This window comes from Leptonotus elevatus, chromosome 2 (genome assembly GCF_054856555.1).
Source record: "Leptonotus elevatus isolate MCC_2025b chromosome 2, RoL_Lele_1.0, whole genome shotgun sequence".
In the NCBI taxonomy this organism is placed as follows: Eukaryota; Metazoa; Chordata; class Actinopteri; order Syngnathiformes; family Syngnathidae; genus Leptonotus; species Leptonotus elevatus.
The window spans coordinates 34,791,777-34,818,989 of record NC_141240.1 but is presented as its reverse complement, the minus strand read 5'-3'; the positions used below and the strand labels follow the sequence as shown (position 1 = coordinate 34,818,989).

The 27,213-nt window shown below is 40.4% G+C and overlaps 1 protein-coding gene across 2 annotated transcripts in view; it reads left to right on the top strand.

The window, feature by feature from the left end:
• Positions 1-18,150: 18,150 nt before the first annotated feature.
• Positions 18,151-27,213, top strand: part of grm7 (glutamate metabotropic receptor 7) — a 140,357-nt gene continuing 131,294 nt past the window's right edge. For both annotated transcript variants that reach the window (XR_015094076.1, XM_086068667.1), the window contains exon 1: positions 18,151-19,476. Coding sequence is in view for 1 of the 2 variants with exons in the window: in XM_086068667.1 (XP_085924793.1) it covers positions 18,973-19,476 (504 nt within the window). In the remaining variant the exon portion in view is untranslated. The remainder of the gene's footprint in view (positions 19,477-27,213) is intronic.

Sequence of the window (27,213 nt, the reverse complement as noted above, 5' to 3'; positions counted from 1 at the left end):
GAGTCATAATGTTTGACTGTGATCGCCTTTGCTTCTCCTGACAGCTTTCAACTACACGTCGCAGTAAATTCCACTTCAGACTTATCTTAGTCGAAAAATACCGCATCAAGCCCCAAGTGGTAGATGAAGACAAGACGCGTCACGCAGAGAATCAAGGTCCAGAGGTCCTTCCTTTCAAAGGCAGCTTCACTTTTTTTCCTCTTCTCTTCTTCACTTAAGCACCATATATTTGCTCTTTGCATGCTTGGAATCGATTGCCAATTATTTGTTAGCGCCATATCATAATGATGACATTGAGGATCTGAGATCATGTCTCTCTGCCTGAGACTAATAATGCATCCATCCATTTTCAACATTCATGCTAACATTAATACTACACACATATTCGATCCCTAACTATTAATTACGGTAGTGTATTGATAACCGGTAGCTAGCGTAACCACAACGTTAGGAAGAATATTGATTTACACTTTAATGGATGTGAGAGGCATACATCTTAAAGCCCTTCTCCAGATTGCTGCTCGGTGCTATGGGGGAAGTCTTACAAAAACGACGTACGTCTGTGATGGTCACTTTGGGCAAATACTGTAAAAATGGCATGTAGAATAATGACATTTTTTCCAACCGGAAATGACCGAGACGTATTTCGACAATGCGGGAGGTTTTGTGCAAGGAGGAAATTAGCATAGAATCACCAGATATTAAAAATTAAAAGCCGGGACAAGTTATACCAATTTAATAGCTTGTCAATAGTTCTTATTCCGGTCAATTCCAATTGCCTGCTATCGATTAGATGCAGACACGAATGGCAGGGCACAAACGAACTAGGAAGGAATTTAACAATTAAAGCAAAACAGAGAAAAATCTTTGTTTTTTGGGTTGTTTTGCAGCTTCTCCATGACAACAGTAATCGCGCGTAAACGTTCGACTCGACTTCCGTCTGAAACATCTGGGAAAGGTGTGTGTGTGTGTGTGGGGGGGGGGGGGGGATATGACGTATGCAGTCTGCACGTTTGTAGCTTTGTGTGTGTGGAAGAGTTCCCACCATTCACCTTAAAGTTGTTTAGTGCCAGTAAAAATGATACAACAGACCGCCTCAGGCCATGACAAAGGTTTCATTAATCTAGCTGTAAGTCAATGTTTCATCAGCAGAATTATGAAAATAGGAATTGAAGGTTGAAAGTTAATTAGCGGGACTTAAAAGTACTTTTTAATGTGTTTATCGTATGAATCGCTATGACAACTGTGTGGTTGAAATACACATGGCAAAAAACAGGACGCCGGGACGGACCTGTGCAGTATCGGGACAAAACAATGAAGTTGATGAAATCCACAAACTCGGGACTGACCCTGACAAAAACACGACATCTGGTCACCCTAAATGAGCGGGGACTTTTCATAAGTATGTGTCAGATTAAGGTCATTGTGTACATTTCTTTGAGTGTTTTCAGCCTTAAAAGTAGATGCCTTGTGTGTGGCATTTGCTTCTACAAATCACTTTTCTCGGCCAAACATCAAGTTACCAAATTATCCAAGCAAACAGTATTTGACACAGAGAGCTGTCTGAGTGGAGTGACCAGTTAGCAATAGAAGTTTGTTTGAGCCCCAGGCTGCTGTCTAAAAGTCAAGCTGAGTGTAAAGAAAATAAACTGTATATATAAACTGTAACTCCAGCCTACTGATTCTTGTTGTGCCCATGCCAACATGGTAGGGGTGAGTGGCCTACGCGGCATGCTGACAGGTAGCTCAGGAGCTGTAAACATCCACTTTCAAGGACTCCCAAGTTTTGCGGTTAACGTTTTTACTGCCATAAGATTATTCTCTACAACAGACAACATGTCGGTTGCGTTATTACGTTAGCTAATGCTAAATGCTATCTTGGTTTGACAGTTCAACGGCGCTAAAATAAGTCAATGTACTCATCATTACCGAACCCTTTTTTGCCCGGTCAAACAGGGACGTTTGGTCCAACTAAACTGAATTATTTCCTTTGTAAGGGCAGAATATGTTGTATTTGATATTTTATTGCGTAATTATATTGTGCAAAGAGGATGCTCATGTTGTGGCCGGTCGGTGTACAGTTCGTTCTGCGCAGGTTATCACGTTTCAATACAGCTCAAGTACCACCTCTGTTCCATATAGAAACATGTCTGCTAATAAAAACATAAGCGCATAGTGACTTTCCCAGCACCCTGTATCATTTGTCAAATTTAAGTCGGGTTTCTTAGTAGCAACAAGGGTAAAATGAAAGAATGGAATGTTCTATTATTCAGTCAATGATGACCTTGAGAAGCTGTCAGCATGGTCTTATGTTAGATGCTTTACTGCTCTATCTACCAGCTCCAGCATAAAAAGAGTCAGGCCTATTTTATCTCTTCTTCTGGCTGTAAACGCTAGTTATCTTCATTTTTTTCATTATTAGTGGTAAATTCACTCACTTATGGGATAGGCTGTGCGTCAGTATGGATTGAGTAATTTTCCAAGAGGTTACAGACCTGCAGTCTAATCACAGACTTTCATGCAAATTAAGTTAAACTATAAGGTGAAGCCAACAATGCATAAAAATAAGATGAGTTTATGCAGCTGCAGGCTGGGTTATTATTGGATGGTCTAATGCCATTCCTGCCTTTGAAGACACAGCGCAATGTTTTAGGTGTTCCAAAGCATTTCATGTTGACCAATTTTGATGCAAATCCTTTTACTGTTCCTCTGTATTATTATGCTGTGGACATTGCTTAGCAAATAGTTTGCTGAAATTGAAGACATTCTGGCAGTGGGTAGCCTCGGGACTTTAGAGGACGAATGCTAAACATTCATATTTTGATTAACATTAGCATTGATTTCATTACAATCCTCCAAATGTACTGCTTTTGTTGCGGCAGGTTTTGAAGTATCTCAGTCACAATCTCTTGAGTGTATAGACTCATTAGTGATTCCTGCACCTCGGCTATTCATCATCTTTTATGCAAATGAAGTTCATCTCAGGTTATGCCAACAACTTAATGCACGGGCAATGTTTCAAGGGAGGGTGTCAGGTGAGCCTATACAGCTGCAGGCTACTTTCACTTGGAAGGCAAAACAGTCGGGTGGGAGAACATTAAGTGCTACCGCCAAAGGAAGCATTTTGCAGGTTGAATATTACATATTTGGTGACTGAAAAGGATGTTGGGGGTTTTGCATTTTACGTTTTTATAAATGCCTCTCTTCTATAATTCCCCCCTCACTCTCCGTAAAAGCAATGAAAACCAATTCCATGTTGCTTTCTAATTGTCTCAGCTTACGTTTGCTCTGCTTTGGTCTAGTGGTCTTATGCACAGTTGTTAACAAGTGAGGGATAGACATGCTTTCTAATTTCCAGAGGTGTATCTCACTGAGCGGTGAAGGTTTGCAAGTGTTTGTGAATGTTCATTTTTCTTCAGGGTTCGTTCAAGGTCGCAAGCGGTCGCTTAGACATTTGCCAGACATTCGCAAACAGTTTTAATGGTCGCAAAGTTTTTCATGTTGCCAACATGCTTGAAAATGTTAATAATTTCTTGGCAACAAGAAGGCCTGTTTGTGAATGTCTATGTGACCGTTTGCGACATTAAACAAACCCTGACCCGGGCTTCTGGTTTGGCTCTCCGGCCGGTGGCCCCCGAGGGGCCCGGGGGGTTGTGCCCTGGTGCTGCAGCGACCTGGGGGGGGGGGGGGGGGGATTGGGGGGCTGTGCTTGCCTTGTCGGGCCGAGGTCGACGGCTCCCCTCTTTGGTGGAGGTTCTCATGCATGCCAGATCCACCACACCAGCATCTATTGAAACTCAAACAGAATTTGCTTCTCCCACTGGTCGCTGAATCAGTAGAGGCTGGTGTTTGTGGAGCTCACTCTGCTTCATCTATCCTTCCTTCCTTCCTTTAGTCTTTCCTCTGGTCTCTTGAGGTCTCCCTAATCTGTTGAAATTTGTTTCTGGGGTTGGTGAAAGATTCTGGTTTTGTAACTCTGTGGGTGGTAGGTGGTGTCTGGTTGGATGCTGGATTTCACTTTATTTCATCTTTCTTTTGGTGTCCTGAAAACTTCACAACTCTGGCGAGACTCTGAGCACAAATTTCACACGCACGTACGCACACACACATACACACACCCCCACACCCCCCCCACACATGCACACACACACAAAAAAAAGAGCAATGATGATGACATGTAATATAATAATACTGAGCTCTCTCTCTCTCTCCCTCTCTCTCTCTCTCTTTTTCTTTAAAAAAAAAAAAAAGAACAAACCCTGACCCCAACCCCTAAAAGCCAACATTCACTACATTTGCAAACACTCACAAACCTGCGCTGCTAAGTGAGATGCGGGTTTAAATTGTTTCCGCAATGCTTGTGGAGCCCAAGCTGACAGGTCAGAAGCTGCTGGGATGTGCCGGTGACACCTCGTCGGTCACGCCTTCTTCCTGTGTTAGGTTGTTCTTCATCGGGTGTGGTCATGTCTTCCCCAGTGAGAAGAATAAAAAATAAAAAGTCACACAAAAAAAAAAGAGATTTCTTCAGTCCCGGTTTCCTGGAATATGAAATGGCTGCAATTTCCAGTACCATAGTAGTTTCCTGTTTCTTCATGATGACGCTTTGGGCACTATGAAAAGGTTTTTACCCCCTTCCGTGCTGATGTCGTTCTCCAATGGCCTTTGGGTTTTCGAATTGATCGTCACCTGAAAAGCAAGAAATTCCAGGAGGAGGAGGAAATGCCATCATGACATAGGAAAGCTTAAAGTGAGCTGAAATGTGTGGGAAGGATGTAAAATGCCCATTTTGTATTTGAAATATGAGAAATTGTCTCAAACCATGCAACGAAATCCAGCAAAAGAGCTTGATTCAATCCCCAAGCGACCGTAAGACATCTCTTTGCACCGCGCGTTGCGCTGTGCTCTGAGCTGTGTGTTGACAACGCTCACTTTCACTCAGCACTGTCAGGCAGCTATTAACTACTACAATACAAAACACAGTCATTGCTCCTTCCAGACGCTGTAAACACTGTTACTTCGAGCCACAGTTTCTCAGCCACTCGGGGGGTGGCCTCACTGACCTGACCTGGTTGTATTTCAAACAGTCCATGACAATCAGAGGCCAGTATGTAGCTGTGTATGGATTTATGCATTTCCCCACCTTGCCTCTCTTTCGGCATTCAAGAGATCAGCTGTGCTGGCCCCAAAAGGCACCCAGTGTGCCTGCATCGGATGCGCCTTGGGGAAAATGCTGCTTCAGTGACCCGTGGTTTCCACAGGGCTTCAGTGAGACCGCTGAGCCATTAGGAGTCCAGAGGGAAGCAGAGAGACGGGACTGATCGCGGGGGACCATGAAGCATTGAGCTCCCCGGACAGATAAACTCGTGGGATTACTGTCACACTGCACAGTCCTCAGGCTCGGTCAAAATGGAGCATGAATTCACTCTTCTTTCTTGAAATTTCATACGGCCGCAAGTCAAAGAAGGTGCTGTGTTGCAGGAGCAGCCACCGTGAATGGCGTCTCTTCACGATGGAGTGATTTATTGTTCCGTCTCGTGTGATAGCTATGTGTGGTGATTTGTTAATTTCCTCCTAATGAGTCCGAGAGATTCATTCCCATGATGAATCGAGGGGCAGCAAAGCAGAGAGCTGAGTAAATTCTTATTCCAAATGTTTGCGTCTGCTATTGTGTGAGTACACGTGTGTGTGGGCGCATCTTTAATATAACCTTTTTCCAAGTCTGGTAATGACTGCTGAGGCACTTATCTCGAATAGAGAAAGGGCCTGCCCTCCACTGCAGCACTCGTTCGCATGTTGAAATGAGGTGCAGTTCATGAAAATGACATTTGACTTCAACAAGAGCACGTTCTCCTCCTGTACAGTCAGGCGCAATAGTTATAGGAAATAGTAAAACCCGCTGACTTTGGAAAAAATATGGGATCCAAGACACTCATGGTGTAATGGTCCACTGGCCTCGTGCGCAGGCAACGTGGATTCACTTCCCACTCAGTGACAGTGTGAATGCTTGTTTGTCCCAATGTGTGCCCTGCTACTGACAAGCGACCAGTTCAGGGTGTAGTCTGCCTTTCACCCCAAGTCAGCTGGGATGAAGGTTCCCTCCTCACACACCAATGCCTCTATGGTCATGCCTCCCTCTACCTCAAAGAACTCCTCAGTCTACAAAACACAACACGTTCCCACCGCTCTACCCTCTTAAACCTCCTCCACACACCCGGGACCAAATTGAGGACCATGGGAGATAGGGCCTTCTGTGCTGCTGCCCCACATCTGTGGAAAGCCCTAACTGTCACAATGAGGGCACCACAATCCATTAACTGTTTTAAAAGAACTCTTAAGACATTTCTTTTTAGCAGAACTCTTAGATGTTTTTTATAATAACTAAAAATGCACGCCTTTTTCTTTTCTACTTGTAGCCCTTTGAGATCTTGCGATGTAAAGGGCATTATAAATACTATTATTATTATTATTATTATTATTAAAATTATTATTATTATTATTATTATAGCTAATGAAATAACTAAACTAGAATTCAAAAAACATATTTATGAAGGAAATACGATACAAATGAAAATGCTTTCAAACAAAAAGCCAAAAACTAACTCAAACTACATCTGATGTTTTTAAAACTATAATTAAAGCAATTATATGTCCTTTGTTTTCATCTTTGTCATTTAATTTCATACATTTTTTCAGAGTTTTTAGGGTTCATTTTAAATTATTATTATTATTATTATTATATAATTTAAAGTACTATATTAGTTCTGTATTGTACAGAAGAAGGAAGGTCAAACTATATTGCATACTTAGAGAATTGTTTTAATCTTGCACTCCACAAATACTCCATATATATATATATATATATATATATTATTTTTTTTATAAAGGAAACAATACTAAAATGACTACAAACTAAACTAAAATGAAGTGTTTTCTGAAGAAATAAAAACTAAAAAAAACTAACAAACTTCTTCAAAAAACTAATTAAAATGGACTGAATTTAAAAAACAAAACGAAATAAAAACTAATTATAATGAAATATCCCAAACTATTATACAGTAACTAGTCTTTACACAGATCAGATCGGCAATTATTTTGCATTTTATGCAAATTCAATGATATAATGTCATAATTTGCCAATCGTTCAATGAATTGATTAGATCAATGAAAAAAAACATTGCTGATAATCCAAAATTTCACAGCATATATGTACTTTTTTTGTTTTTGTTTGTTTAAATAATTCAGGGGGTGACGGGTTTTAAAAACCCCATTTTCTGCGTGATGATGTTTATCATCATTTTTGGTTTCATTGTTATTATTATTTTTTTTAAATGCATTTCAATGGGCGTCAATTGTACCAAGTCTGGTCCCAATTTATACCCATGCATTAAATAAGCAAGTTGTTTAAATAGATATGTTGTTCCAACTTCTGATTGGATTCGTGATCGATTATCCGTTTTTTGTTGTTGTTTTTTTACTTGCTGATCGGTGATTGCTCCCAAATCCTGATGAAGCCTAATTATAACCCTGGCTGGGATAGGCTCCAGCATCCCACAGCCTTGAACAGAATAACTGCTGTTAAACATGGATGGATGAAATTATTTCAACATGGCATACACAAGGTATGCTAACAGCTGAAGCTAAATGGAGTTTAGCACCATGCACAGTAATGGTTCATTGAAGGAAGTGTCTTTGAGTTGCACTTAATGTTTCACTAGTTGTCCATTTTGCACATGCTGAAAAATAGCCATTGTTTTTGCTCAGCCCTGACTCAGTAAATTAAATAGTTTTGTGTAGCTTGGGCTACAGCGCTCCACTTTTGAGGAGGTCTATTTGTTTGGCTGCAATCTTTCTTCAGAATTGGTACACGCTCGTTGTGCACATTAGTCTCCTTCTAACTTGAGAAAAGTCTTTGTTGAGTTGCTGGAAGTTTACTTTCAGATGGTTTGTGTCTTTCTGTGCAAGATCATTAATCAAAAAGTATGGAACTTCGGACTGTAACAAGACACTCAATCGAATATTCAAATAATATGTTGTATGTTTGAAATAATAATGTCATTTTAGTTTCCATCTATTTTGCCATTCCTAATCTCATTGACCTTTTCTACTCTTTTCTTACTTGCCTTTCCTAAATGCTGATAGAAATGAGCTCCAAAACTATCATCTAGCAAAGAGCACCTCTACTTTTAAGCTGAATGAGGTCCCCAACCAAAAATGGATCCATAAATAAAACATTAAGCGTGTATTGAAGTGAGGATCAATTTGAAATTTTCATGCCGCTGTTCGTGCCACCGTAGTCGTGGAGTGTGTTACTCAAGTGGTTTTGCATGTGGCCATTGTTTTGGAGTGTGTCGCTCAAGTGGTTTGTGCAGGCCAACTCCATTGCTGGATGGAGAAATATTTTCATTGCATTTCCTAAGAACCAATTATCCCAGCACACACACACACACACACACACACACACGCACACACACACACACAGCATGGCATTATGAGTCGTTGACAAGACCTTCGCCAACACAATGTAGTGTGAAGACCCTGCTCAGAGAGCCAGCAAATTAACAGCCACAAGGTGAGAGACATTTGCGATCACTATCAAATTTGTGGCTGCAAAGGCTCGCCGGCTAACAAACACAGCTGCGTCCATTTATCGTGCAAGGCTAGTGGAGCGCGAGTTCGGTCATCAGGACGAGGGCTCTGTCACCCGCTAATAGGCCCTCTGCAAGATTCCACAACTGCGTGGGTGGAAGGTCGGCAACCTTTTGTCCTAATCTGCCACATGTAATACTGCTGATCATTACCTGGCAGGCACCCAGTCACGGAGATGTCACAGCTGTGGGGAAAATAACGAGTTATTTGCGCTTAGTAACCGAGTCTTATAAAAAGGCCACATGACACATCCCTGTTTAACCAGTAAGACTTGTTGTCATGGAAACCAGTGGTCTCCATTATTTGCGCTGTGCGCCGTCGTGGGATGGAATGTGGCTGACTCCTAGCCAATCGAAGCGGCTCCCCTCATTCCCTATAAAGTCAGTGAAGTGAACGCACACATTGCAGAAGAAGAAATTGACTCACTGGGTGGTCCGCTTGCAAAGTGTACACAGCACGGCAAGATCTCCCCTTGTGGATGATGTAGTCGGCCGCCTATGTGGCGTGGGCAATTATAACAGTGTATTCTTGCCTAACCCATTCACTGCCAGCCATTTTCACTGAAGCAACCCCCTTCGCTCCCGGCTGTTTTACTGGATTTTGACTGATTTTGCAAGCCCCACAGAATATTGTGTTCCATTATTATAAAAACATGGAACCTACCAAAATAAATATTAGAGTCTCTTCTTTCTTTAGGAAAAATAGTAAATTTTTATCTGTTTCTGTTTGCAGCAATTAGCATTCGAATATAGCTCATTTTCATCATTATTCACAAACTTGTTGAAAACACTGGGAAAAAGAGCTTTGTTGCAACATGGCCTTGGATGCTCTCTTATACTCTGCTGCGTTTTTTGTAATACCTACCATTGCTTTAAGCAACTTCTTTGGGTCAGAAGCTGCACCAAAGCCTTTTGTATGCTCTAGCATTAAAAATTTAAATTAAAAAAAAAACTAAAAACCATGGCAATATTTAAAACACAACGTGCTCATACGTTTTTGGGAGCAATTGAGTTAAAAGGGTGGTTGTTTAGTTCCACTTTAAATATACAAGCCACCATTGCTCCATGAAGCTGAATGTAGTGGTAATTAGTGAGAGCTCGATTCTCTTTGTCTTGATCTCTGTTAGTTTGAGTGACCCAACTTACGACAAATTCATCAATAAATCAATAAATGATTGCTACAGTAGCTCACAAAAGTGAGTACACACCTCACATTTCTGCAGATTTTTAATGATATGCTTTCGTGGGACAACAGTGAAGAAATGGCACTTTGACACAATGAATCAGTGTACAATGTTGAAAACTGTTTTTCACTCAATCTCAAAATACAGTGACAACAAAAGTGAGTACCCCCCTAAGTGAAAATGTCCTTTTCCCTCCATAGTGTTACGTGACTCGCTAGCATTACGATGTCTCAGTGTCAAACTGTCATTTCTTCAGTGTTGTCCGATGAATAGATTGAATTAAATGTCTACCAAAACATGAGGGCTGGTTCGTACTCCTTTTTTTGTGATATTGTATTTGCAACCCGGTTCCAGACAACCAGACTCAATATGTTGTTGTTGTGGCGGCCGTGGCTCACGGTGTAGAGACGGTCGTTCACTAACCAGAAGGTCGACTGTTCGGTCCCCGCTCTCCCTAAGTCATGTGTCGTCGTGTCCTTGGGCAAGGCACTTCAAACACATTGCCTCCAGTGCTACTCACGCTGGTGTATGGAAGGTGCGAATGTTTGGTGGTGGTCGGAGGGGCCGCAGGCGCACACTGGCAGCCACGCTTGCGTCAGCCTGCCCCGGGGCAGCTGTGGCTACTTAAGTAGCTTACCGCCACCACAGTGTGAATGTGTGAGTGCATGAATAATGTATCCATTCCATTGTAAAGCCTCTTTGAGTGTCTAGAAAAACGCTATATGAATCCGATGCATCATTATTATTAGGGGTGTGAATTGGCTAGTACCTGGCGATTCGATTCGTATCACGATTCATAGGTCACGGTTCGATTCGATACCGATTAATCCCAATACGAAGGTTTTTTTTTTACTCACATTTGCACGCTGTAATATCGCGATATCGATTTTTTGCTAACACCCCTAATTATTATTATCATTATTATTCAATATAAACCATGAAAATAAACTCATGCTGTCTTTTTGTATGCCACTAGTTACTTGTGCATTATTCGTCTGTCTGTCGTGTATTTCAGCGTGTCAATGGATATTGAGCTCACAGCGTCGGCCATACAGAAACGCAATTAGAGTGGCGCAGGTATGACAGATGGATTAGGTCATAATTAGAGCATGGAGAGTCCATTGTCCTTTCTGCTCTGGACCTGCTTTGTCTTCGGAATGAGCAACACGGGAGGTAAGCATTCCGCGCGGCTGTAAAATCACTCTCTTGTTTTCTACCTTTTCTCCCCCCCCCTCAACGAGCGGCCAAATCTGCTGACGTAGATGAATAAAAACATAGCCTAATTTATTTGATTGTTGCAGAGCAGATGGAGCGCAATGAGACGCAGGGGTTCTGCAAGTAGCTGACCTTCACGTTGTTAATGCAACGTTGGCCTCGCATTGATCTAACATTAACACCTCACCTCGCAGCGCGCAGAAATACGCGCGACTCCAAACAGGTTGGCGCTCGGTATGCTTTCCAACAAATCAACTGGACGTGCAATTACCTTCTGCTGTGGAGTTATTCTGTTCCCGCGGATCCGACGGCCCTTTCATTGGAGTCAGGGAATTAAACGGGTTTCCGGGTTAATTAATTTGACAGACAGATCCCATTGTGGCCAACGTCAGCCTAAAAGGAAAGCGTATTGCTTCTTGTCCTGAAGCTTGACTTTTTATTGTTCCTTTGCTTGTTGTTCACTCTGTAATTGACTGGAAGAAGGCTGTATTGAGCAGACATGTTATTGAATGCTTGAAACAAAAGCCCTGGACTCTCATAGGAAACCATTGTCTATCTAGTGCCGGATATATTGAATTGTTTTGCACCTGTGGCGTATGGAAACCGTCTTTTTTGTGGTTTTGTTTATGTTTTCATGTCTATATTGGATAGAAAGACTACACCCTCTCTCCACATGCCTGTGTTTCTTCTGTAATTCATTACATACAGAAGCGCGGAACTGCCAATGTGGGGTAAACATTTTTGACTGGCGAGTAAGTTCGAACGTAATTATGAGTACGTAGTGTAGGCAAAATCAAAACGGTGTTTTGGTACGTACCGAAACTTCAGCAAAAGTTGTGATTCAAAACAGGTCTGTATCAGAAGGACGATGCCACGTGACTGTTCCGTTTTGCATTACAAACGCCCCCAATTGTTTCGAAATGTCACAGTTGTTTCAGCAAATGAACTGTTCTACTGTTTGAACGAGATATTTTACAACTGGCCACCAGATGTCGCTGTGGGGAGGGTGTTTCGAACGTTTCGAAATAGGGCTGTGCAATTAATGGGAATTCAATTACACTTTTTCAATTATTACACTCTACAATTACAAAATCGGCATAATGGTAAACAAAAATAAAAGATTATTAATACTAATTTGGAGTAAATATATATATTTGCAATTAATTTATTTTATAAATATTTTTTGGTCCAAAAGGAACTTGCATAATTATAGTGTTTCAAAGAAATGTATTTGTCTTAATATTTTTTACGTTTAAACATTTTCTTGTTTTTACCAAAAAACTGATGATTGTCCTAATCATGATTGCAATTACAAAATATTACAAATATTACAAAATATTAAATTACACGGTTTTACAAAATTAATCACAATTCATATTTTCTTCATAATCGAGCAGCCATATTCCAAAAGATCGATTATTTTTCTGAATCAGTTGCTCCAAATGATTTGATCGTTTCAGTGTTCCATTTCTGCCATCCCTACAAATACGTTCAAACATATTTTAAAACGTTTGAATGTATTCGCAAGTACGTTCAAACTAGAGGGTGACACAGGAGTGGATTTTCATTCCCGTCCCATCCCACTCCCACAGAAAAAAGCCCGTCCGGTCCCAGTCTCGGACCACAGTAAAAAAAAAAAAAAAATCTTCTTTCGTCCTGGTCAGAGTGACTCCCAGTCCCGTACAGCTCCCATTTTGGAAACCAGCTACATTAAAAAAAAATAAAAATAAAAAAACACACTGTCTGCTCCTGTGAACTATTTATCCTGTCCCATCCGAATCTCAAGCTTATGGGTCAAGTTGACTCCAGGGACCCTGGATTCCCAAAAAAATCGACAGTACTCGACAATACACATGCGCAAGTAACACCCCGTGGCATTATGGGAATATGCTATGTTTGTAACATTTAGCCTACAAGCACAGGTGGCAAATCCAGGTCCAGTAAGTAAAAACCCTGCCACAGTTTGGCTTTAGCCCCAATTGCTAGCCAGCTAGCTCCCTAGCAGGTAAACGAGCACCATGGGAGCTAGCTAGCTAGCAACTGGGGCTAAAGACAAAATGTGTTTTTTCTTTCTGGACCTGGATTTGCCACCTCTGCTCACAAATACATTGAAACGTATTTGTGAGTATGTTTGAGCTTATTTGCAAATAGGTTTACATTTGAAAGTATTTAAATGTGTTCGAACGTACTTGCAAATACATTTGAACGTACTCGCCAGTCAAAAAATGTTTAAGCTACATTGGCAGTTTCCCGCTTGGGTAATTACATGAAGAAAGTGAAATAGAACTCTTTTGAGTGGCCACATGTTTTGCGGATTCGCAAGAGCGAGGCAAGAGACGGACACAAGATCCAATCTGAGGTGTAATCTTGCTTTAAATCAGAGAAGCAGCTCCCCTGGGCAAAAGCCCTTCTTCCCGAGGTTAGTCAGTGAATGAAATCATGGTGGGGGCCCCATTTTTCAAACGTAACCTTTCAGCTGACAGTGGAAGTGGGAGACGGAGGCTGTTAAAGCGGAGAGTCCGAGCGTTGAAATTAGTGCTGTGCATTGCGACACCAGTTTCTGTGGCTGTCACTTGTGGAGGCGCTCGCTGCTTTCCCCTGGCCCGCCTGTCTCGGCGCGCTCGCATTAGACGAGGCCATCTGCCTCCTTTCGCCTCTCACGACTCTTCTTCCCACACTTTCTCCCCGCGTGTGTCATGAATCCTGACTCAGCGCGCGCGACGTGCACCCCAACCCACATTAGCATGCTCGGCGTTAGCATACTTGCATGATTTGCCTGTTGTAAGATATTCAAGAAGCTAATGGAGATAAATACACTGCATGACAGGATTAAGATTGAATTAGACTCTATTCAACTTAATTAATTAGAAATGTGGCCATCCAAGCTTGTAATGTCAATAGGACATGCGTGTTTCAATTAGTGCTACATTGCCTTTTCTAATCTTTTAATTGAAAATAAATGAATGAGATCAACATGTTTTTAAAACGGGGTCCAATGTCATTTTTATTTTTTTTTAAACAAACAGAAACTCTGATCAAGCAAATGATTTATTCTACAATCCTTTGAATGTTTCCCTTTTGTTTTCAACAACTGTAGCCTTGCAGATTGCTGCATAAAATGCTGCAGTCACTTTCCAAGTTGAGGTACCACTCAAGCAAATACAAATATATATATTTTATTCCTTTAATGTAGCCTAAAAAGTTTAAAATGCAATTAAAGAACTGAAAAGCAAAGTCACATTCTGTGAATGAATCTCTCTCTTACAATTTGCTGGTTTTGGATAAATCAGTTCTCTCAGGTTACAGATGCTGAATCTGAAAAAATTCCCGACTTAGCTTTAGTTTTTGAGATATTACATATTTTATTTTGAAAAAAAGTGCTAAAAATATATCTAAGTTATGACACTGGTATTCTCTTTATGCTCCAGCTTTGATGAGGTTGTATCTTTCTTTTAAAACATGTCCATACAGCATTCCTTCATTTATATGCAAATCATGTTTCATTCCACAACCATGTAGCAATTTAGAAAATTTGCTAATGTTAGCAGTAAACAAATGCAAAAATACAGTTGGTGACGTCAAAACACAAACACTGCTTTTAGCTCATTCACTGCCATTGACGGCTATTGACGTCAAAAATTCATTTGAACTATTTCTATTCGTTTCCACTTTTGTTAACAAAAGTATTAAAACCTAGAAAAAACATTTTTATTGTACATTTAGAACATATATGAAATTTATGATTCATTGGAAGTTAACTTTTAACTATTAAAGTCATGCGATTAATTACAATTAAAGATTTTATTCACCTGACGCGATTTATAAAAAGAAAAAACAAGATTAATAAAAATTAGGAGCGTCAAGCGATGACATTTTTAAATCGTAATTAATTGCATGACTTCACGAGTAAACTCACGATTAATCACAAATTTTATATCTGTTCTTTTTTTTGTTCTAAATGTACAATAAAAAAATTATAGGTTTTCATACTCTTGGTAACAAAAGTGGAAAAAAATGTTAAACTAATAGAAATAGTTCAAATTAATATTTGACGTCTATAACCGTCAATGTCAGTGAATGAGTTAGTATTGTTCAAAGTACAATTTGGCCATTTATTAACAATCATTTAATTGTGAAAAGATACTGAACTTGTGGAATTGTCACAGTGACATTGAACATTGACGAGCGCGTGGCTGGCAAGCCCGGCAAGAAATGCGCGTACTTGAAAGCAGTTCAAAGCAACATCATGTTTGTCCTGTTTTGCTTGGCTTGTTCGATGTGGAAGACTCGTTTTGTTTTGGGAACTAGTAAATCCATCTTCTGACACCGGCCCAAAAATATATCGAGACAACGACATGGCAGTTCGCAAAGCTTTTGTTTCAATTCGAGATTGTCAAGTCGTTTCATTAACTCATTCACTGCCATTGACGGCTATAGACGTCAACAATGAATTTAGACTATTTCTATTAGTTTCACATTTTTTTCCCACTTTTGTTAACAAGAGTATGAAAATCTAGATTTTTTTTATTGTACATTTAGAACAGATATAAAATTTGTGATTAATCGTGAGTTAACTAATGAAGTCATGTGATTAATTTTGCCTGACGCCCACATTTAAAAAAAATGAATTTATGGCAGTGAATGAGTTAATTAATTGACAACCAAGCCACTGTCATATTAATCAAACCTAACTATTTGGATTATGGATCAATTGTTTGGAGCCATTTAACTTAAAATTGCTAAATCCTCTGATTTCAGCCTTTCAACAGTGAACATTCTCCGACTTTTTATTTTTTATTTGTTTTAGTCCTACATTAAAGCCCACTGATTATATTTGTGTTTATGATATTTGCAGACATCTGATTTTACTTTGGAAACATTGCTGTTCAACATGTTTTCCTATTTCCTGAGACCAAAGCGGTAACTGTTTAGAATCATTTTAGTGTTGGTTGACTCAAATTGAGATGCAAATTGGTCGTTAAAAACGAATGCCAAATCAAAATGTTGAGTGAGAATGATTCATGGCGCATTGTCGCGTGTACTATAGCGTCGCAGGAATATTTGAATGACAATGAATGTGACGTGGACAGCGCCGTGTGATGCACGCTTTTCAAGAACGACACTTAAGTTGGAAATATATCCACGTGTATGGGAACGATTAGCCGGCTAATGAACATTCAATTAAACTGTTAAGTAATTAGTCAATAAAGCCCTTCTAGGCGATGTATCAACACCATTATTGTTACTTTGCTGATTTGACGCCACCCTATCATAAAGCGAGTTTGCAAACTTGGACCCTTCTCCAGGGTTAGCTTAGCGCTAGCTAGCTGCAACGGCAGGCACAACATGGATGGACGACACAGATGGATTGAAAACTTTTACAAAAGTGAGCCTGGGTTCTGCTGTTGTCCAGTGTACTGCAAGGGATCCTGGAGGTTAAAACAAGTTATTTACAAAATAATAAAATAACATTTTTAATTGATCTCTTATCGGCCAATGCAGATATGCTTCAAAATACAAAAGCGATAATCAGTCTATCTCTATTCTTAATTGTGTATGAACAAAACTGGATGACTAGTTTAACAATTAACTCATTCACTGCCATAAATTCATTTTAACTATTTTTATTAGTTTAATATTTGTCTCCACTTTTGTTAACAAGATAATGAAAACCTAAAAAAATTTTTTATTGTATATTTAGAATAGATATAAAATGTGTGATTAATCGTGAGTTAACTAGTGAAGTCATGCAATTAATTACAATTAAACATTTTAATCGCCTGATGCCCCTAATTTTTAATAATTTTTAAATATTTTCTTTTAAAAAATTAACTGGTGAAATAATGCGATTAATTACAATTAAGAATTTTAATCGCCTGATGCCCAAATTTTTAAATTAATTAATTAATTTTAATTTGTGATAATCGTGAGTTAACTAGCAAAGTCATGCAATTAATTACAATTAAACATTTTATTTGCATGACGCCCCTAATTTTTGATAAACTTTTATTTTATTTTTTTTATCTTTTCTTTAAAAAACTAATTAACTCGTGAAGTCATGTGATTAATTACAATAATAAAAATAGTAATCGCCTGACACCCCTAATATTTAATAATCTTTAAGAAAAAATATTTTAAAAAAAAAGAAAGGAAAAGATTATTAGAAATTAGGGGCGTCAGGCAATTAAAATTTGTAATCGTAATTAATCGCATGACTTCACTAGTTAACTCACGATTAATCACAAATTTTATATCTGTTCTAAATGTACAATACAAAAAATTATAGGTTTTCATACTCTTGTTAACAAAAGTGGAAAAAATGTTAAAGTAATAGAAATAGTTCAAATTAATTTTTGACGTCTATAGCCATCAATGGCAGTGAATCAGTTAACTGATAGTTCAGGTTCCCAATTCACATTTCACAAGTTAATTTGTTAACTACAGATATATCATTGTTGATCAATCTATGCTAGCAACATATAGTGGTAGGCAGAATATCCCTCTTCCATTAGATGGCAGAAGGTACATAAATAAGTTGCTATTCCCGCGAGTACATTTGATATGAATTCAATTAAAAGGCCCACATTGCTTTCACACCGAAATCGAGACGAGTTCGACATTATTCCAATATTTTTTGCTTGGTGTGCTGTGAATTTTTTCCGAAAGGTTTCTTGCCTCAATAATGCTTGGGAAACACTTCTGAAATAGACCCTAGCAACAAAGGCGTTGGATTTGCCGTCTACTTTGAATAACAGTTACTTTTTAGAATGCACCGGCTGCCTCTGCCAAGAAACTCCCTGACTAATGCTTGCGCCTGAAATTGCTGGGAAATCGGTCAGGTTTGTAAAATCACCATCTGTGCACTTTTTAGTGAGGATGGCGGTTTTTTTGAGGGGCTTCTCGCTCCTAAAGGTGTGCTTAATTCCCTCCGCTGTGTGTTTGTGTGCGGAGGATGAATCAGGGTTGTCTTGTGAAAAATGCGTTGTCGTGGAGACCAGGCTGGACCCCCTCCAAACGCCAAACACTCCCCCCCCCCCTCTCTCTCCCCGCTCCTCTTTTTAAAGGTACACCCTAATGAATGGAAAAGTAGTGGAGGGGATGGAGGCAAGCCCCTCATTGTCATCACGATGTCAGCATCAAATGGACTTTGCGTGCTCGCGTGGCAATAAAAGAGGGCGGGGAAGTGCGGAGCGCGATTGCATGTCGGGAGGAGCAATTATTCAGCTCGTCGTCTTGTTTGCTTACTTCCTAAAAACGGTGAAGTGACAGGCTACACTCGCCGTTCGAATCGCCAAGTGACGTCCTCCGCGGGAAAGGGAAAAAACAAAAAAAAGGAGGGCTGCAAACTGTGCGAGGCTGCTTGTGACTCATTCGCGACCGGTTGCAGCGACGGGCGAAGGCTTTAATTAGCTGCATTTTTCTTTTCCCGCCGCTCAGTGGACGTCGCGAGCGCGCACTCGTCTTTTCTTTCTTTTCTTTTTTTTCTTCCTTCTCTCCCCTCCCTCGGCTGTCTGGAGCCAGTGGGAAGCAGAGGAGATGATGCACCTCCGTGCACGAGTTGCTCCACAACAAGAATGTCACCGACTTCTGCCGGAGCTCAGCTTCAAGTATTGACCGCATCTGCTGCTCTTCCCTGCCTGCGTTGACTTTTTTTTTTTTTTTTTTGGTGTGTGTGTTTTTTTTCGCGAGATCGTATTTTGCATTGGAAGCCAAGTGAATTTGCGCGAAGAGGCTTCGCCATTCAACAAGCTGGCGGCGAGGAGAGGCGATGGGCGCAGCGAGCCTCGTGCACGGACCGCGTCTTGCTTGCAGTCTTGCCCAGCTTGTTGAATCTCCTCGGCGGTGACGAGCGAGCCGACGATGGCTTCGCCTTGAGCAACTTGTCGTGATCTCAGCCTTCATTCTTGTCGATTTGTGAAAGTTCAAACATGGCTCGTCGCCTTCTGCTGGCCGAGCTGGGCTGCGCGTGGAGGTTGCTTTGCCTCCTGCGGACCGCGCTGGATGTGGCGCTGGCTCAGGAGACGTACGCGCCGCATTCGATTCGCACCGAGGGCCACTTGACCCTCGGCGGACTTTTCCCGGTGCACGCCAGGGGGTTGGACGGCGCGCCGTGCGGGGACCTGAAGAAGGAGAACGGCATCCAGCGGCTCGAAGCGATGATGTACGCTCTGGACCAGATCAACCAGGACGAGCAACTCTTGCCCAACATCACCCTGGGAGCTCGGGTGCTGGACACTTGTTCGAGGGATACGTACGCGCTGGAGCAGTCTCTAACTTTCGTGCAGGCCCTCATCACCAAGGACACGTCGGATGTGAGGTGCACCAACGGGGAGCCGCCGGTTTTCGTCAAGCCTGAAAAAGTGGTGGGAGTCATCGGAGCCTCGGCGAGCTCGGTATCGATCATGGTTGCCAACATCCTACGCCTCTTCCAGGCAAGTGCAGAGTACACGTTTGCTTGCATGGAAACTGCCTTTTGCGACCTTCGTGAACGTTGGAAATATATAATAAACAAAACAAAGTATAGCCCGTGCAGGGGCGATTCTAGACTCCCTGGGGGTCCAAAGCAAGACTGACCATTGAACCCCCCCCCATGAACAAAACGAAACAGGAAGATAGCTAAACAAATATGTTTTATTATTAAATACTATTTATAATATATATATTATTTGGCCTAATTTATTTAGCTTGGCATTGCCAGTAGGAATGTAACAATTCACTCATGCCCCGGTTCGATTCGATCTTTAATTTTCAGTTCCTGATTTTGATTAGATAAGATTTTTTTTTTACATCTTTTGATTTTATTAATTTATTTATTTTTTACAAAATTAATGACTCCTTTTATAACCAAAATATGTTTTTAACATCTGCATTATGCCCTTGTTACAAGACAGTAACTTTTTGTAAATTTACTTAATTTTTTTTAAATCAATGCATATTTTAAGCAGTTTAAATCGATTTTCCATGTATAGTTACATCCCTACTTGTAAGCAAAAACGTGACATATGAGCGTCATATGGTGGCAACAGACTCAATTCAGAAAAAGCAGCAATTTGCCAGATAGTCACCAATAGAGCGAGAAAAACCTCAACATTGTCTTATGATGAAATTTATCTTGAATTTATCTACTACTGAGTTACAAGGCGCACACCTGTATGTTATATTTGGTTTATCCATTAAATGATTGAGTCAAAGATAATTGCAAACATCATACATGTAAGCTCGTGTATGATGTCACACCAGTTTATGCTACTTACTAGTTATGGTTGGGTTGGGGTTGTTGATACTGACTTTCACTCAGGTTGCCTGCTAGCTACCAGCCAGCAACAGTGAGTACTGAGTAAAGGGGCCTTGTGTGGAGGATCCCCAGTGTGATGTCGTTCCAGTGGGCCCACTTCAGCTTTGGGCGCAATGCTTGGGTTGCCTGCCCTGTTGTGGCATATCTGATGATCTAAAGTCACCCACCGCCCTAATGAGGACAAGCGGTATACAAAATGGATGGTTGGATAATTTCTCTGCTGACTCATCAATGTGGCGCAGCTCGGCAGTTGGGAATCACTGGTTGAAAACATCAAAGTGTGGGAGAGACACACTTGAAAAAGACTCATCTGGCTTGATGTTCGTTGTGATTTGTTTTCTCGTCTCTGGTGGTTTTGATTGGGGGAAAAAAATGTGTGGCTTCCAGGGCTGCACAATTAATTGAATTTTAATCACGAGCACAATTTTGGCTGCCACGATTAAATCAATCTGATTGTCTACAAGATTTATATTTAAAATGCAGACTGGGCTGCAGGTCTAATCGAGCACTTCCTCAGCCGACCACCAGGGGGCGAACACGTGGTTAAGCTGGCTGGCTAAAGCTGCCTAAATACCAAACTAGCTGATGAGCACGAGTCATGTCGAGAGAAGAAAGTACAACACAAATTAAAATTAGAAATGAGGATCATCATGACAAATGTGATTGATATGTCATTTATCATTTATTCACATTTCATATTTTGCTTTTCTTTGAAAAACTTTTTTACATATTGTTTTTTGAAAAGTCGTACAATAAAAAAAAAAAACATGTTTTCCACAATGTTAGGAACACAATGTGATTAATGACAGCGACAGGCTCACGATTACCGAGTACGGATACCTCTAGTACGATCAAATTTCATTTCAAACAATGACAAAACATTGTGAACCAAGACCTTTCTTTCTGACACAGATGGTGATGATTCACCCATGTGTTAAACTGCTCCAATTAAAGCTGTCAAAATGAATTGATTAATATATAAATACATAAATATGTTCGATAGTGTCAGCCATAGCTCCAATGACTGCCACGGGAGACTTGGACGAGTTCAGATTTTTTAGCCGCCAGCTGGTATTGGCAGCCTCCATGAGTACCCGATACCTTACATAACGCCGATATCGGCCCGATACGATACACGATGTCGGTATCGCCCATCCCTGGAGACAAATCACAGAAGCATTTCCATGTCCGTGGTGCACATCCTCACAACTATTCCATCTTTGCTGGCCAGTCCCACATTTACTTACACGCAGGATGTGTTTTGGACTCCCGGGGGCAAAAGTTTGCACAGCCCTGTTTTCCACTGTAGGAGTGTTGCTCGTCCACTGCAGTGCTGAAGGAACAGCTCCTGTTGCAACGAGTCCCGCTCCAGCCGCTGATGGATGGCCCCTGACAGGCCCACTCGTCCTGAGCGCGGCCAAATCCACAAGAGAATTCTTGAAGTGGCAAGAGAGTCGAGAAATACAGTAGATGCTTATTATAGAATAATGACACTCAGCAGAGCGCTGACCTCCACCAAGGCCGGACAATGCTGTAGTTTGGATCAGCAGCAAAATCTTTTCAATGCCAGCTAATCATTATCTGCAGATGCCAAAAGTTGATCATGAAGACTCGTAGTCGTGCGATGAGAAAAAGAGGACAGAAAGTTTGCAACAACAACAACCACAACAATTTGATGTTATCTGTGCCCCCCACCCCCCTCCCCCCACCCGTCTCCACATTTTCATGGAAATCACTGCTTGCATAATCTGCAAACTAATGCAAGACATTGAATACAGAAAGAGAGAACGAGGGTGACTTTAGGTAACTTTCCATTTTCGGGAAAATCCTTATACAGTGGAATCCTGAAATATGAATAACCCATCCATCCATCCATCCATCCATCCATCCATCCATCCATCCATCCATTTTGCGCTCTGCTTCTCTTTATTAGTGTGTAACAAACAGTGCCGAGTTAATTTCAGCTATATGTTCAGCCAGACTTGATGTGTGTTTTTTTTTATTTCCTTCCTTCAGTAAGAGAGGGAACGGCATGGGAGAGCAGAAAAAGCAGAAAAAGACTTGTTAACATGGCAGATATTTATCAGCTTCATACATAAAGATGATCAAAAGCAGCAACATGCGCGCGCAGTAATGAATTATTTGGATGTCGGAAGCCACTTTGATATGTTTGCAAAATTCTCGGACGTGTCATTTTTCATCAGCCTTGCAACACGTTTTGAAATTGTTTTTAAAAACAGACGATTTCAGGAGAAATGTGCTCAGAGGAAATTCAGTGAAAAATGTTTTTCAAGTTGAATGTTATCCGGATGTTATTCTGTATTTTATAAATCAGATAAAATACATTTATCACCATAAAGCCCTGCAATATTTTTGGACACAGAAGTACAGCAATAATAACTTTCATAAGAGACTGTAAGATCAGATAATTAGTCCTATAGGTGGAACATTTGCATATGACAAATATATACACAAGAGCTGACTATATAAAGTTATAATTAGGACGAGACTGCTAATTACCAAGAAGTAAGAGCAATGCAGTCCAAAACAACTGTGAAGTGCTTTTCTCACAAACATATGCTTCTTTATTCTTTATGATACGCATAAAATGTTGTTTTTACTATTATTATTTTCGCCTCACTGGCCATCATTATTAATTACTTGCATACGAGTTGGCATTAAAAGTTGCGCAATGTTCTCTCATACAAGTTTTTACAACAAACAAATAACAATTAACAAATATGGTGGTGCCATTAAATATTTAATTGCTTAATTCGTTGTATCACCACATTTGTATCTCAAAGCTCTCCTGCATTGAAATTAATGTAAATGTCATTAATCTGTTCCAGCCTCCCCAAAAGAAATGTAATGTATTTTTTAAGATACGGGCATTGTGTAATATTGTACTTAATAAAACATATAATAAGAACATAAATATAATTAAAACAGTTTGTGCTACATAGCATTATATCACCACCTCCACTACGTACAGTCGATGCTATTTGTTAGCCTGTCTATTGTGTTTTGCATAGTGTGTTAGCATTAAGCTAGTGGAAGTGGTATCGTTTTAAACACACGTGTAATTCTGTGTTTTATATAATTTTAAAAGTAGAGGTGCAACAATTAATCAATTTATTGACACATAATCAATTACCAATGAATTGACTACTATTTTGAGAATCGATTGATCATTTAGTCATTGTTTAATTAACTGAAAATTGTCCAAATCCTCGAAATTTCAGCCTCTTAACAATAAATATTCTCTTTATTATATTATATTTCTGAAGTCCTCCATGAAAGCAGACGGATTATCTTTGTGTTGAATCAAAATAATATATTTGCCAACTTTTGACTTTTCCTTGGAAAACAAAAAACAAGTTTTACAATTTTCTGACATGTTTTGAACCAAACTAGTAACTTAATCATAATCACGTCAATTTGAAATAATTCTCCTATTTTGGTATACTGGGAAGGATTTTTTTTTTTTTACAGCACTATTTGGCATTAAACCTCAGCTGGAATTGGCCTGACACAGCTTGAAGCTTCTTTTTTGCAAAATTGTTGACTGCCAAACTGCTGCTTGTCATTAAGTGAGTTGAGTTGCGTTCACTGCCACCATACAGAGTTCATGTCTTTCATTTTTGCTCGCCAGTCAGAGCCAAAAATGTGTCCAACGAGAGCTCGTAGCATGAACAATTCCCAAATGGGGCTGAGAGTTGCATGGAGCCAACGTGACGTTTAGCAGTCAGATAAATGAAAGGCTATTTTGTGAAAGAACAACATTAGCATAACATAGCTAATGGCACTGACATCCAGTAATGGTCTTTCCAAGATTAATGGCAGAAGTTAATTTCTTCCTGCTTTAATTCGGAACTGTGCTAAAAAGGTAAAATGTGGAGTCACTGCCATGCAGAAGGGAGAATTGGATGTTTTTATGTTGCTTTTTTATGAGTGCACTAAAATCTGCCCATATTATTTGTCTGAAGTGTGACTTGTTAGTAGTTTGAAGCAATCTTTCAGACATTTCGTGCCGGGTAATGTTTGGGTTTGGTCACGTTGAATCCATCCTCCCTTCAATCAAAGATGAGTGATGATTAGTTGTGCCCAGCATGTTGCCTTTGTTGGGAAAACGGAAGCACCGCAGGGATCGCTGGAAGCAACTACCGGCTTCATCTCGCAATCTACCTCACATTCAGTCACACCACTTGTAAAATTCAGATCTGAAATAGATTTGTTAAGTCAGACGCAGCCCCACTTTACGTAATTGCACGTGGTTACGGGGACCTCTCAAAACTGCAGATATTTTCAACCACATTGCCGTGATTGATGGGTAATCTACCTTGCTTTTATCAACTTGCGAATAGAGGGCGCACACTTGTCAATTTTCACTCAAAATGTTGGCACTCTAACTGGGCGCTAAATGAAATGAGTTTGCACCAGTGATTTCAAAGAGAGTGTTAGCGTTTGTTTGTGTGAGCATATCTCTTCTGCCTGTTGGCTGACGGAGCGGACTGCTGCAGTGGAACGAGGACCGCAGCAGGGCTCCAGTACAGCCGATTAATTATTTAAAACACATCTCCATATAACAAAATATCTAATGGCTTGAAATATCACACGGATGCCGTTGCAAATGCGCAGGACCAAAAGAGTTGGGAGGGCAGAAGTGCTGGCCTGTCTGGTTTTTGTGCAGGCGCAAGGTTCTCTGTACCCGTTTGCCAATTTGGCTGACCGCTCCGCACCATGCTGGATGTTCTGGCCTAGTGAAAGTGTGTCCTTGAAAGCAGCAGAATGACAGTCTGGTGGCAGACAGTCGGTTTAAAGTTACGCCTGTCGCCTACTCGGACTACGTCTAAATAGTGGCGCAGGTTGTCTAATGTGATTTTGATGACATTATATTTCTTTCAGAAATATGACATCAAAATGCACCAAACCCTCTGAATTATCGTAGAAATTAACATATTATTATTATTATTATTATTATTATGGTTGGGGATGGGGATAGACACATGAGGTGTGCCGACATATTTAAGTCACCAGTGGCTATCACCAGGTTGCCCTCTTATGTGCGTTGTCTGTTGTCAAATCGGCCAAGCACAGTGACAACGCTCCAATCCCCTGCGTCCTTTTCCGCAGAGAGATGTGTCCATGCGAGATGTGCGTCCACCACATAAGTAGTGAACGAGAGGAGCCACTTTGATTTGCAGCAGATGGTGTTAACTGTGTTCACACCCACAATGGCACAAAATGCCATTATTTAAATATTCTGGCTTGCGAAATTACCAACACCTGGTCTAACCCGCCTCCACGCAGATTTACGCTGAGCTACGTGCCGGATTTGCGTCTGCCTCTAAAACAGAGAATGTAGTGTTACTGCTTGTGATTTGCTGTTGTTGCTCACTTTAGCACTTCTGTTCAATTAGAAACATGATGATGGGCTGGACTGCAAATGGTTGTTTAGCGGAAAGTGACCATCATAGTGCTTAACATGCTTTTAGCGCCACTGTCCCCCCCCCCCAGGCAAGTCCACAACATTCATCCTCTGGGCTTTTGTGGCTCAATTGGCTGGACAATTAGGCGAAGGATTAAAACCACAGCTGTCAAACTCAACACACACAAAAATCTATTTTTTCAAAAAATATTTTGAAGTTGGTAAAACCCTGGAGTTATACTTTGATGCGTCTATGAAACATTAACATGCGACTTGAAAGGGGAGAGCTACGCATGGTTTTAATTTATTCCCCCCGTACTTTTTCTCGGCTCTCACAGGGTTTGTTCTCGCTCATGTCATGTCATGTTTTGTTTCTTGGAATGTTCTCAAGAGCAATCCGGCCATATATCAAATGATCGCAAGCCAAAGCCTTAAATTGCACTTGTTAAAAAGCACTATCAGTCGCCTCCTTTTACAATATTGAAAATCAAGCAAAAAGCGGAAGTCATCAAACTTTAAAACTTCCAAATTTCTTGACAATAATATGTTCTGTGCGCTTCCACTAGTCTAAACATGGCATTCTGATTAACATTGGTTGTGTTTGTAAAATACGAATCAAGCAGCAAAAGCCACCCGTTTTTATCGATTACAAGAGGCGGCCATTTTGGCACTTGCAGTCATCTGAAAATGACATCACAGTTGCTCAGGGTTCAGGCAACGACCAATCACAGCTCACCTGTATTTGAGTTTTTTAAAGACTTTATCTGATTTCTGGGTGTGGTTACCTGACATCCGCAAGCTGAACCATTAGGCACTGTCATTGTCAGTCAACAGCAAGTAACAAAATGGCCGCACCTTGAAGGACAATTGTATTGTTATTTTGAATTTAAGGTTTTATTTTATTTTATTCTTTATTTTATTTACTGTTCCGTTTTTTTATTCTGTGTTTTTATTTCGGGCTGTGCATTTTTGACATTTGGTTCGGTGAAAACATCTGCAATAAGTCTGAGTGGATTTTTTGCTTAACTCATATTCCACAAACACAATATTAATTAGAATGCCGTATTTAGACTAGTGGAGCGAAAAGAACATGTTATTGTAAAAAATGTTGGGGACATGACTTTACCTTTGACATTACAGTTCCAAAGATTACGAACACCACATGACCAAATCCAGAAAACAGGTGAGCCGTGGTTGGTTGTTATCTGAAACCTTCGGCAGTTTTAAAGCCATTTTCAGTCGGCAAGTGGCAAAATGGCTGCCCCAAGGGATTGATCAAAACTGCTGGATTATTCTGATTAATTCATAATCCAAAAACGCAATATTCATCAGAACGTCATGTTTAGACGAGTGGGCGCGCATAGAACATATTATTGTCAATCATTCTTTTGACTTGACTTCCCTTTTAAGAAGTTACAGATAATCAAGAAAATAAACAATTAACTT